Source organism: Hydra vulgaris, chromosome 01 (genome assembly GCF_038396675.1).
Source record: "Hydra vulgaris chromosome 01, alternate assembly HydraT2T_AEP".
Taxonomy (NCBI): domain Eukaryota; kingdom Metazoa; phylum Cnidaria; class Hydrozoa; order Anthoathecata; family Hydridae; genus Hydra; species Hydra vulgaris.
The window spans coordinates 68,442,501-68,457,037 of NC_088920.1; the positions used below are offsets into that span (position 1 = coordinate 68,442,501).

The following is a 14,537-nucleotide window of genomic DNA, read 5'->3' on the forward strand; positions in this document are numbered from 1 at the left end:
TTGCGGGCATGTAATATACACGTGTTTGTTGAGGTTTTAATTCAAGTTTAAATGTCACATGCTTTTATCAGTGGTTTCACATTTCTTACGGAAATTTATTATAATATAATACTTTTTCGTTATAATATAATATAATACGTTTCCGTAACGGTGAAGTCATTAATATTTTACCTGGTATTTTTGGTAAATAGTAATTGTTATTTTAATGGAATGAAAACCATTCTTGACACGTCGTCAGACGAGAACCAAATAGCCGAATATCCATTTTATACGTTACCGAGAAAATTGAGTTTTAGATTTTAGTATGTAAAGACATTCTGTCAAAAATTCTCACTGGTTATTTAAATATTTCCTAAAATTCTATTATTTTTGAGACTAAGTTTAGAGGACACACACACCACTGGTTGACAAATATTGATAATAAACAGAAATTGATAATAAATAATTGATAATAAACAGAAAAACACAAAATGTGGATATACAGCCTCTTGGTTCTCAGCTGACGACATGTTATTTATTTTGTTTTAGAAGGTTTTAAAGAGGTAACAGAAACCAAGCGTAACTTTTTTCTGAGTTGTGCTGCTGACACGAAATGTATTAACTACCCGAAAAGCTAACTCCCGGTTAAAACATTTTAACTCCCTGGTTTATATATTTCGAAATAAACTAACCCCAGGAGTTAAACTATTTTAAATTATGGCGAAACGGATTAACCAGGGGCTTAAAAATTTCTAACCCCCACCGAAATAAATTAACCTCTTTTAATATGCCTTTTGAATAATTTAGCCGATAAAAAATTGTGCAAGTATTTTATTTTAATAAAATTTTTTAATATATATCTTTAGTTAGCGTTGAATAAAATTATTTTGTAACTATTTATTTTTAGCAAGTTTGTATATTGTTGTGAAAATAAAAAGGAGATCAAAAGTATAATAACATTGCACGAACTACAGTGAACCTTTCTCTTTTGCTAATAATAGCGTTTGAGATTATAGAGTTTACATGGCTAACTAGTTAGCTATCTAAATTATATATATATATATATATATATATATATATATATATATATATATATATATATATATATATATATATATATATATATATATATATATATATATATATATATATATATATATATATATATATATATATGTACATTTATTTTTATTTATTTTTATTTATTCAAATTTTTTTTATTCAAATTTTTTTTGTTCTTTAATCCTTACAAATTCGTAAAATATAATAGAATCTTTACAGAGTAAATAAAATTAAAAAAAAAAAATTACAAAGTTACGTTATACAAAAAAATATATAAAGTAAAACTGTAAGGTATTAGAAATTACTTCAAAGAACGCGGAAAACTTGCAGAAGACCGACGGTCTTGTCATCAAGAAACCGCTATATAATATTATATTGCAGTTTTACATATAGAAATATAATAACGCTGATAATGCTGTTTCTCTAATGTATAAGATCGTAAGCATTTTCTTTGCTTAACTGTAGCTTTTTTATGTCACTTGTAACACACCATCACCAAGTTTCCAGCTTCTACTCCTAACTTTGTCTCCTGAAACTCTTAACTCTGGACGCTAATACATGATCATCTGCACCTTTAAACCACCTTAATCTTCCCTGATGCACCCTATCAGATACACTCATTATTCCTAATCTCTATATAAGATCACCACTTCTATAAGTCATAGTATAATCTCTCAGAGATTCACCCCTGTATATACAGAATAATTTTAAATGTATTCTATAAAATAGACTGCTCAATGTTCTTAAAAGAACAGAGCAATACATTAGTAGATATTATTGATAGTAGATAGATAGTAGTATTCGATATATATGTATATACATATACATATATATCGAATGTATAAATATTTAAGAATGGTTAAGATACATATAGTGCTACTGTTATTATATCCATATCAATAACTAACTAACAGATTTAAAAACAAACACATTTGGAAAACATAAAGTTGAAATATTTTTTTCGTAATTCGTATAAGTTGTTGTTCCAAGGGAATTAAAATATTATGGGAAGTTAATTTGTTTCGCTGGCTGGGGTTAATTTATTCAAAAGGGAGTTGATCTATTTCGATATAGATTAGCTCCCCAATTAATTTTTTACGCCACGGGAGTTAATTTATTTTGGGGGTTATTTTATTTCATAACGCCGGCTTGGTAAATGTATTTAATGTTTTATGTTAATGTTTCATTTGTATTTGAAATAACGATTTTTTTTAACAATTTCAAATATAAGTTGTAATGAAAATAATAATAATAATAAAAAAAAGTTAAAAGTTCAATGTTTTATATATATATATATATATATATATATATATATATATATATATATATATATATGTATATATATATGTATGTATATATATATATATATGCATATATATATGCATATATATATATATATATATATATATATATATATATATATATATATATATATATATATATATATATATATATATATATGGGGTTTGAAATAAAGTAAAGACAAAATACTAGATACTTAGTTAATATTTTTATTACTGAATAAGTCAATAACATATTGTATTTAAGCGACATTTATAAACTTTGTAAAGGTCTCAAGTGTCTTAAGTGATATATGAAGATGTTCAAGATTGATAAGGTGTGTACTTATTTGTGTTAATGGTGTTAATAGGTGTGTACTTATTTGTGTTAATGGTGTTAATAAGTGTATACTTATTTGTGTTAAGCTTCTTATTTAATCTATTGCTGAACAGTATTACTACTTTTTGTTTAATCTTTCGCATAAATCAGTTTTATCTTTTTTATCAAAAGTTAACAAATTCAAAGATTTAAAAACAATAGACCTAAAACATATTTTGAAACGAAAGCAATAATAAATCAAAAAAAGATTTTTTTACAATAAACTTACATTAAAGTTAAATTTCATTCTTGAACATTTAATAAGAAGCCGCAATCAATGATTTTTTATTATGAAAATGTAAGGATAAATTCATATGGATTAGCATGAATCAATCAAAATCAAATATATCTGAAAAAAAAATGTTATCATTCAAAACTTTACTTAGGTGTTAGTTTAAATTCTAGTTTTTATTTTATTATTTTTTTATTATTCGCTTTAGATACAAATGATAAAAGTAATCAAAAAAAGAAATCCTACAAAAAAAAATTATTTATCTAAATATCGTTTATAAATAAATTTTCGCCAAAATACAAATAAATTGGTAACAAAAAACAAACAAAAATGAAAAATGATCGTGTCAAAGTCTCCAGCACGTTGTCAAGAACATTTAGTGTTGACAAATATGTCATCTAAGTAAATATTTATGAGCATTTGTTTATCTAAATTAGTATATCTACATTGTTATGACGTAATATTACCCAAAAATCCTCATCAATTGAAAACCTAAAGTTTAAAAATCTATTTGTATTTAGGATATCGATACTGGCAAGTGTTTTTTAATTTTATACTGTTTTATCTTGTTTTGTTGTTAACAATTGAAGAGCTTCAAAAGGGACATAAGTCACATTTTACATGTTTTGAGAAAACTAAAAAAAATTAATTATCTATTTAAACTTTCAATAAATAATATTTTTTTATTTTTGTTAGCAATAGTTTATGTGATTTTGATAAAAATAATTTTACTATTAAAATTTTCTCTTTTTTTTAAATATACTTAAAACGGTTTAAAATGTGAGAGGTTTAAAATGTGAGAAAAAAGAGCGTAAGTCCACATATTTTTAGAGGAAAAATAATTTTTGTAACAGATTATATTTCGTATCATTTAATGTTTACGAATTATGTTTATTTAGATAGAATTATAAAAATGGTAACACAAATTCCTAGAACCCTAATATTTTGACCACCTCGCCCTTGTTACACGATAAGTTAAGTAAATTTCATTTTTTTGTAACAATTTAAAATTCATACGTACTCTATTTAAAGAAGTAAAAACGTTGGAAATAAAGTGGATGTATAATTTTTTGTCCGTGTTACCATAGTCAGAATCGTGCCATTTATACTATAGAATCCAAAAGCAACCAAAACTCAATATCGGCAAAAATGGACTTATGTCTCTTTTGAAAAAACGCTTTTCAACAATCATTAAGGATAGCTAAATTTAAAACTGGTTTAAAACAGTTGTTTAAAACTGGTTTAAAACAATTGTTTTAAACCAGTTTTAAATTTAGCTATTCTTAATGATTGTTGGATTGATAATTTATTGATTGATCGAAGAATTTATTTCTTGCTCAATTTTTGCTTTTTCTTGAATTGCAACTATGTAGTCGCAGATGGCAAACCATTTTTAGATATAGTTTCATCAAAGAAAAAAATTGTCATTAACTTGATTTAGGTTCATAACATCATTCATAATTATGTTTTTATAACTTAATGAGATTCATTAACACAATTAGAGTTATTTAACATAATTAGACTCATATTTGCCTAGCATTAGTTACTTCTTTGCACAATGTACGATAATTTTTGTCGCTCCACTAGAGTATAGTCTACTATAGCATGGTATCGTTATATGTCCACTTCATAGAAGCTAACTGCTTCTATTTTAGATTATTTATAATAATAATGTAGGTTCAGTGTACTTTGTTAAAAAACACAGAATACGTGTTTCTCAACAAAGTACAGAATAATAGTGTGTGATCTTAAAGAATGATAGTGTGTGATCTTAAAGAATAATAGTGTGTGATCTTAAAGAATAATAGTGCGTGATCTTAAAGTATAAAAGAGGTATATTACCAATTATTTTATTTGAAAAAGTTTCTAAAAATCAAAAAGACAAATTTTAAAAGTAAAAACTAATAAGGTTTTGATAATTACAAATTTATATTATTTGTTAAATATTATAACTTTAATAATGATATTAAAATTAATGTTAAAATATTGAATCATCATTTTGTTTTTATAATTATCATTGACTTTTTTCTAGTTTTGAATTTGGTACGGTGTGAGTTTCATTCTAAAAATGCATGTCAAAAAATGGCTCCTCTTTCTTGTTATTGGTTTTCATTTTAACTTTATAAACTGCTATCGTTATAAACTCAGGTGTAACTGTAATCAAACCCAATGTATAGAACCAGTTAGCTGTTTATCAGGAAAAGTTAAAGACGCGTGTGACTGCTGCAACGTAAATGTTTACACAATTTTAATACGATTGTTTGATGACGTAATAAATGAATTTATTACTAAATAAATAATATTTTATAGTAATTTTATATATAAAAAGCTAAGAAAAAAGATTTTTTTTTTTATTAAACAAAGGTTTGTGCTAAGACTGAGGGCGAAAGATGCGGGGGAAGAAATCATATTGGAGGAGAGTGCGGAAAAGCTTTGCAATGTATGGTCAGACGTTTAAGAACACACAATAACAGAAAAATTCAAGAAATAGGTGCTCTCGTTGGTCGTTGCGAACATGGTAAGTTAATCAATATGATTTGTTTCATGGGTTATGAATCTAGTTTATCAAAAAACTAAAAAAAAAATTTTTTAGTGTAAATCACATTCTCCCGACTATGGTTTTCACTCATGGCATTAAACTGATTTCATTTTAGTTTAAAACTTTTTATGCCTTAAAACGAGTAAACTTTACTTCACTGTTTGCTACTTTACTCCACTTTTCACTTTTAAATTTCCTTTTGGCATGAAATAGTTCAGACGAAGTAGCTAAAAATCGAATAAGCAAAGACAAGCAGAATTAATAATACCCGTAGGTTTTTTTACAATAAAGAAATAGAAGATATAATGAAATAGCTATGACAATTTTTCTTCTTTACCTTTTATATAATTATTGACTATACTTTTATATCTTTTTACGCCGGACAAGAATCTTTTACGCCGGTCGAGAATCTTTTTTCAAAATTAAATTTGCATTTAAATGTTTCAAGTTAAAGCGGTGAACTACGGGGTCGATAGACACGCTAATTATTAGCCTAGTAAATGGGGCTTTTACTAGTTAATCGTGTTTAAATTGAACAATGAATTTCTAATAAGTTCTTCAGATCAATTTTAAATAAATTATTATCAAATCTATTCTAATATATAATATGTCTCAAAAACTTTCGCCTATAAAAAAAGAATATCCGTACACCGAAGTTGCGCACGCAGCGGCCAAAAGACAAAGCCTGAAATGTTCACTTAAAAAAATGGCTCAATTATTCAGCATACCAGTGGCATCTGGTAAGCTGAATGAGGCATGAGTTTTGAGATGTGTTCACGGAGTGAGTAAAAACATTGGCAATGAATCAAGCGAAAAAATTGCCTCAACAATTTGAACCAACCCTGGTTCAAATTGTTGAGGCAAATACGCTCTACGAATTATCCTAGTGGGGCCTAGACAGAACTTATAATGACGTCATCACGCAAGCTTTTAATTATTATATCTACACAAAGATCAATTTCATATGTTTTTCAACGATAATTCAGAGAGAGTTTGGTAAAATCTTTTCATCAATCGGTGGAGTTATACGCATTAGATCCATTGACCATCTATCAGAACTACTTACACGTACATAATAGTAACAAAATAATTTAATAAACTGCAAAGCGAATTCAAGAAACCATGTTTTAACAAAAACATTTCTTTCTAGTTTGTACACATACGTTGATAAAACGTTAGAACAATGTTGCGCGTTGCGTTTACCTAACATCGACCGCCAACGTTGTTTTTATATCATTTTGGTTACAAATGCGACGTTGCCAACAACCAAAAAGCAACGTTGGCTCAACGTTGTATTTTAAGTCAGCGTTTTGTAATGTTTTACGTTGATTCAACGTTGTATTTTACATTGGTACAACGTTATATTTTACGTTGGTGGAACGTTGTACTTTGAGTTGGTTCAACGTTATATTTAATTTTTAGCAGAATTAAATTTACTTTTAATTTATTATATATATATACACTAGGGTGTTTTATATTTTATCAATTTTTGAAATTGAACTTGCGAATTGATTTATAAATTGACCATTTATATGAAAATAGATTTATCTATAAATAGATTTATTTATATGAAAAGGATTTATCCTATAAAATTTTTTATTCTTTCAAGTAATATATGATGGATTGAATGTTAAATACATAAAAGAAGCATGTTGAAAAAATTAAGAAATTATTCTGCAGAATCTTCTGAAATTGGTTAAAAAAAAAAAAGATTTCTTTACAAAAACCTATTTTATAACTCGGAGGCGTAACTGAATTTTTTCAACATGCTCGTTTTATGTAATTAATATTCAATCCAACATATATTGTTTAAAAGAATAAAAAATTTTATAGAATAAATTTTAAGGTCCCCGCCAGGCGTTTAAAACACTCAACATTTTTGCCTAAAATCGAACTGGCGGGGACCCTTAAAATTATATATATATGTATTTTTTTTTTTTGCACAAACTTATTTTCATATAAATGGTTAATTTATAAATCGATTAGCGAGTTTAATTTCAAAAATTGATAAAATAGGAAACACCTATATATACACATTACTTATTATATATTATGCGCATATATAATTATATATATGTACTTATATTGTATATACCCAGTTAGCACAAACTGATTGGCCCATTGTTGGCAGCCAACTATCTTAACGTTGGTCCGATTTTGGTTGACTGCTATGGGCCAATATTGGCGTGATACAACAAGCAACATTGGCCCAGCAATGTTAGCCCAACATTGGCTAACTAACGCCAACATTGGCGTTATACTTTGCGCGACATCGGGCCAATGTGGTGGCTAAACATAAATATATTGCTACCTCTGATAATTCTCAGTTATACAAATTGTTTCACCTAAAATTATGCAAATTATTACAAATGAAAAGATAAGAAGTAGGGATGAATGTTAGAAACAAAAAAAAAATTATTAACATTATTATATTATATGTAAAAAAGCAAACGTGTGCATCTAATTGATGACCTAGTCATTGTATTCATCTTCACTACCTGGATCAGCACGCGGTCTTTTCAAACGTTGCGCCCTGCCACCGTTTCTGTCTTTGGCATAGCAAAACCAGTTCATAATAGCATTTTTTATTTCATGATTTGTTGCTATAGTTGCCCTAAAATTGGAGCGAACTGCTTGTATTACGACATTGCTCAATGCCAATGAACAAAAACTGTGTTTGCCATTTTTCTCCATCCAGTTCAATTCAAGTGCAAATTTGTGCGTAAACAAACTTTTTAACACGTTTCGAGCTGTATCATTTACATCAGTTCCACCAGTCATTCCAAGGAAAGCAATCTGAAATTTAAAATAATAAATTTTTTAAATAACTTATTAGAAAAAAGTTAACAACATTGTTATATTTTTTTAACGTTTAAAAAATTTAGCATCAAGTAAACTATTTGTTTGTTGAGTTAACTAATTTAATAAGTTGAATTTACCATAGTCACTACATTCAAGCTTGTCATCAAAATTGTTAGTCTCTGCCCAAGTCGCTAATATTTTAAAACCTTCTGGAGCTTTAGTGTTCTGAGTGCATACTCCTAGCTTTATCAATACTACATTCAACATTGCATTGCATGTCTTTATTTCCATGCATAGCTCCTTGATCTCCTCCTTTTGTTTAACTATCAGTTGTAACATATGTTGGTTAATACCTATAAAATATTGTAGTAAATATATTTTAAAAGTGAAATATTATTTGTTTTAGGTGGGCTATGTTGCCTTCACTGTGACAAAGAACCTAATTTTCACTTAAGTATTATAAAATATTTTATATACTATTGAGTAGACATTTTATATAAATTATAAAGAAATTTATCTATAAATATTTATCTGATAAATATTTTGGAGATAATTTGTCATCATTTAACGTAAAATGTGACAACCTTTTGGGTGCATTGATAAAAGGTCTTATTTAAACCAACTCTGGTGTAGAGCTATCTAAAAAAATATATTTATAACTATAACTATAGTGTCACTCATGAGGACAAGTCTACATTAAATCAGATATTCACGGTAATAATGAACATTTTTGTGTACCCGTTGACTTTTTTCTGCGTAAAAATATAATTTTTTGGAAAAAAATGTCCCTGTAAGCAACTATTATGGATAATGAATAGTATCAAATGACTTAGGAAGAGCACGAAAAGTATTAGCCCACCGTCTGGATTATTGTAAATGATTTTTTAAACAGGTTATTAAAGAATAATAAGGTTAATAATAAACAAACACTTTTTATTGGTATTCTAAACAAAATTGTATTTTTTTATCTTACTGTTAAATTTAATAATTAAGATGATATCGTGTATTATTCCAAATAAACATAAATACAAACGGAAAATAAAGTGTATTCTTACTAATGGCAGAAGGAAGCCCAGAAGGAACAGTGGCACATCTGTGAATATTACTCTTCCGCACCATTCATCTTCAACCACACATTTCTCACAGGCAAAGTATCCACCGTGAAGCTTAATATTTTTTTAAAAAAGCTCTCGCAGGTGCGTCACAAACGAAAGCACCTATTTGTATAGTGTAAAGAGCTCCGTTATATAAAATAACTTGTAACAACAATTCTTTAGCTTCTGTAATAAATTTGTCTAAATATTCATAAAGTCTGGCTTTGTTTTACCCATGTATATACCAACAACAAATGGTTTTAGATTTTTAGATTGCATAACATAACATAGTATTGGCTAAAATTGTTCTAAATTACTTTTAGATAAAGGAATGCCATCAACATTTAAACATAATGTTATCACACTTTCTTCTGTCGGGTTGTCAGAGAGAAAGCATTCAATACAACTGCACAGTCCTAAATGATAGTAAGATCCATTACCTAGTTCTCTAACTACAACACTACGTGAAGTTTTAAGCAGTATTCTGGAATCTTGAGGCAACAAGGGGTGATATGGATTCAATAGTTTTAATAGTGATGTTAATAATACATGTGTGCAAAACTTAACAGACCACTTACGCAACTGCTCTACTAGTTCTAACTGGATCAACTCACTATTAACTGTTTCATTATCATTGCTGTACTTACACTGTTGAAAAAAGTCATCATAAGTATAATCGTTGTAAAACCTTTTATCTAAATCATTTTCTATCTTATAAATAGATGAAAAATTGGGGATAACATTTTTAGAATTACTGTCACAATTTGATAAAGTATTCAATTCATCATTAATAATAGAAGCTCCATTTGTTTTCTATTCTGTTTCAGAAACATATTTCATTATAAAAGGTACAATTTTAGATATTCGTCAACTCTTTGAAAAGTATGTTGATCTTGATTAATTATTTGATTTCATTATTAGTTTAACACTTATTGTGAAACAATTTTAATACAATAAACTTCCAATACAAATAAAAAGAGGTCAAATTAAACAGTTAAAATGTATATATTGTGTATATATATATATATATATATATATATATATATATATATATATATATATATATATATATATATATATATATATATATATATATATATATATAAATATACAATATTTATATATATATATTATCTAGGCAAGGCAAACAATACATATTTTGCAGGAATGGTGCTAAAGATCATTAAAATTGTTTGGCAGCAATGAAAAAATCAATTATACAGTTGAAAATTGCACCAAAACTGCTTGTACATGATGTTCAAATAAAAAAAATAAAAAAAGTTGGTACCGTCAACCGGGGTGACTTCGGACAGCGGGGTGTCTTCGGACAGAGCATTACTTATTATTCTACTTCAGTTTCTTTTAGCGATGGCGCGAAGCTACAAACGTAAACTAAACTTTAAAGTGTTGTGTGGAACAAGCTCTAAAGAAGATATAAAAAAAGCTATAGAAGATCACAGTAAAGGCATGAGTATTCGAAAAGCTGCTGATAAGCATAAAGTCAAAAAATCAACATTGCATGATCACATTAGAAAACACACCTTAAAGAAGGTTAGAGGCCAGAAAATTATAAACAAAGCAGATGAGGTACTCATTGCTCAAATGCTAGAAGCTGTTGCAGATTAGGGTTTTCCTATCGGAAGATTAGAAGTCAAAATGATGGCTTTTGATTTCCTCAAAAATCATCGTGGGTAAAACAGTAGCAATTTGCAGATACCTGGAAATGACTGGTTAAATTCATTTATTAAGCAAAGCAATATTTCTAGCAGAAATGCTTCTAACATTAAACGATCGAGATTAAAGTTAGGAGTAGAAATAATGAATAATTATTGTAGTTTTGTCATTAATTATATGTGTATTTGAAATAGTTTACCAGTAGTTTTTTTTTTGTTTTTTTTTTGTTATTTGAAATAAATAAATTTAAATCAAGTAGCTTTTTTACATAGTTATACATTCATTTTAAAATCCTTGATGTTGAAATTTTAACTGTAAAAATCCTAAGCTTCAAGTGTCCGGAGTCACCCCGCTTCCTGATTTTGATTTTTTGATTTTCAGACCGTTTATTTATGCTAATATCATATTGGGAAGCTGAAAGCCAAAATTTCTTCATGTTCTTTATAATTACAGTGGTACGATTCACAAAAATATTTCCATTTTGTATTGATTTTAATGAAACAGTTTAATATTTTCTTCAAAAATCGTCCGAAGTCACCCCGGTTGACGGTACTTAAATGATCTCCAACCGGATGGATCAAAGTTGAACGATTCGTGTAACTGCTCACCGGCGTGCATTTTCCCACCATTTAAAAAATTGCCGGTAGTAAGTTTAGTTTTTAGTTTAACCAGTTAACTATTTACTTATCTGGTAAAGTTTAACCAGTTAACTTTAGTTTGACACATATTACTTAAACAGCTTTCGGCAGTTTATCAAAAAAATGTTTTACTTAAGTGCAAGCAAATAAATTTAGCTTCTGTAAAGTTTTACACGCTTGGATTCCTGATCTCCTTAACCCAACATTATCTACACCTGATTCTTGGTCACCAGAATATATGCGAGTACCTCTACCACCAGCATCATAAAAAATTAATTAAAACTCATAATTATTCATTTTGCCCTTGTTATATTTTATGAACCGTAACGTAATGTATTTTTATTTATCGCATCGTTAAAGTTTAATTAAGTAATTAAAAATAACTAAAGTATATCCAAAACATGCTATAAAATACAGTTTCTTTTAAAAACATATTTTTAGAAATGTGTCATATGGTTCAGTGTCCTTTTGGAAAATCATGTTTTTATGAAAAGGGAGTAGCATCTTGTGATTGTCCAAAATGCGTAGATATGATTTCAGAACCTGTGTGCGGAGAAGTCAACAACAAAGATTATAATAATGAATGCGAGTTGAGGACAGAAGAGTGTAGGACTGGTCGAAAAATTGGATTAATAAGAGGAACCTGTATGGGTAAGTAGACTTGTTTGTTTATTAAAACGTTTTTTTAAATTAACAACATAAAAAATTATCTTAATTTGTTAACACTTTAATAACATGGATATTTGGATATTGTACTTTTTCGAACGCTTTAGTTGTGACATTTTTATTTTATTAAATATCTTAGCTAAATGCCACATTGCCGATAGTCTACTTTATTGTACCAAATATACCATTTACGTTATGAATAAATGTGGTGAAATTTATAACTCTATAAAGTATAAATAATAATTTGTTTGTTTCATTTCTGACGTTTTTTTAACAAAAAGTTCTTTTTCTTTATTGAGTTTTTAACCGGTCTTTAACTATGAATTTTTTTTCTCTTGTTGCATATATTGCAGTTAGGTTAAGCAAAATTGAGGTCATTCCAACTACAATTAAGAAAAATTAATCAATAGACTGCAGCTGATAACAGGCCTTGAAAGACACTTTGCAACAAAAAATTGTTTAACGCAGTATTGCTATTGATATTTTTCTTTTTTATAACTTTATTTAGAAGATTTTAGAAGATTTTTAAAAATAATTTTTACAGCTCCTAACATAAGTCGAATATCTTGCAAGGCTGATTCGATGACGATTGAAATCTTAAAATCATTTATCCAGATAAATGGAAAACCTATAAGTCTATTTGATGCGAATTGTAAACCAAAAGAAAATAAAACACATTTCATATTTCATACAAAGTTAAACGAATGCGGAACTAAAGTGGCTTATACTCTAACGTCAGTTATATACAGTAATGGTATTCGAAGTGTTGAGAATGAAAATAACATTATAGTTCGTTACCGTAACATTCAAGTGCCCTTTGAATGTGATTACCTTTTACAAAATAAAAATGAATTTCAAGTCATATTTCACAGCAACCGTTCAAGAGATAAACCTAGTGAAAACAGAATTAATGTTCGCTCATTTCAGGAATTAAAATCAGAAAATGAAAAATATTTGGTGGTGCTAAAATCTAAACTACCGGAAAACCATAATGCAACACTTCTGTTGAGACAGTGTACTGCAAATTCAGGAGAACAATCGCCCAAACAATTTAGCTACACTATCATCAGTAATGGGTGAGTTTTTATGAAACTGAAATTTTAATTTGCTTCAATAACTACAATTTTCTAATGTTGCTTTTTTGTGCTTTTCTTTAGATGTCCTTTATTGCATGGTTTAGAAATTGTTGAATCTAAAGGATCATTTGTAAAGTTGCTTATTCCAATTAATGCATTTCGAGGAATAAAGCCAAATCAAATTCTTGTTAAATGCAAAGTACGTCAATGTTTTTCCAATAACACAAAAAAAGACTTTTTGTGTACTCCAATCAATTGTAGAAAGTAAGAAATAAAACAAACATAAATACTGAATTATGTTCCTAAATGTGGAATTTATCGCACTTTTATCACTTTTCCAACTTTTCTATTTAGTTCTGTTATTTATTTGTATATTAAAAGTCTTAAAGTATTTTCAAAGTAGTTGAAAACAAATAAAAAGAAACCACCGTAGTTAAAACTTTTCTCATTACCGCCGATAAAGCTATTGAAACAAAATATACTAAATCGCTTTAAAAACTGGTACATCGTAAATAGTTAAAAAAATTAAAAACTTTAGAGCAAAAAAAAATTGTAAATAAAATAAAAAGATTTTAAACTTTTTTTCATAACAAGTTTATATAAATTAATTCTTTAATTAAAGTAAGAGTTGGTTCAAAAATAAAATGGTTGCCTAAAATAACGGGAAGCCGAAAAAAGTTTGACCATTCTAAACTTAAATTTCAAAAGGTAATTCTACTTAATAAAATTTCAAATGCAAAAGTAATATTTTTTTTCTTTGATAAACTAAACTTTCCTTAAAAAAAATAAAAATGAGTTTTAAAAGACTTTCTATTCTTAGGAGATTTAATTTTGATAACCAAATGTTTGAAAAAATTAAGTTGTTGCTGAGAAATGAGACTTAAAATTTTTGAAAATACAGCAAAATTAAAATACTTTTCGCTTGAAGTTGAATCGCACGAAAGAATTATAATACATATGTTGAATAGATAATGAAAAAATTGCTTAATGCATTCTGTATTTAATCTCAGAGCTAAAAATTGAATTCATTTAAATAATTTTCTTAAAGCATTTTATTTATTTATTTATTTCCTCATTAAAAAAAGAATACAATGCCGTTTTATATAAATAGAATTT

General features: G+C 27.4%; 2 protein-coding genes across 3 annotated transcripts in view; one reads left to right on the forward strand and one right to left on the reverse strand.

Moving 5' to 3' along the window:
- LOC101234710 (putative N-acetylated-alpha-linked acidic dipeptidase) overlaps positions 1 to 3,072 on the reverse strand; it is a 93,487-nt gene extending 90,415 nt beyond the window's left edge. Inside the window, exon 1 of the mRNA XM_065789020.1 lies at positions 2,930 to 3,072. Within this exon, the coding sequence (XP_065645092.1) occupies positions 2,930 to 2,947 (18 nt within the window). The 5' untranslated portion in view covers positions 2,948 to 3,072. The remainder of the gene's footprint in view (positions 1 to 2,929) is intronic.
- On the forward strand, positions 2,624 to 13,860 carry LOC100212167 (CUB and zona pellucida-like domain-containing protein 1). 2 transcript variants are annotated; one of them, XM_065789022.1, is made up of 6 exons: positions 2,624 to 2,659; positions 4,965 to 5,162; positions 5,297 to 5,450; positions 12,121 to 12,330; positions 12,890 to 13,421; positions 13,503 to 13,860. In XM_065789022.1, exons 2-6 carry the CDS (start codon positions 5,001 to 5,003, stop codon positions 13,687 to 13,689), a joined length of 1,245 nt encoding a protein of 414 aa, XP_065645094.1. In that variant the 5' UTR covers positions 2,624 to 2,659; positions 4,965 to 5,000; the 3' UTR covers positions 13,690 to 13,860. The 2 variants fall into 2 exon arrangements, with proteins under 2 accessions (XP_065645094.1, XP_065645093.1); XM_065789021.1 differs by lacking the exon at positions 2,624 to 2,659 and adding an exon at positions 3,226 to 3,466.
- The last annotated feature ends 677 nt before the right edge of the window (positions 13,861 to 14,537 follow it).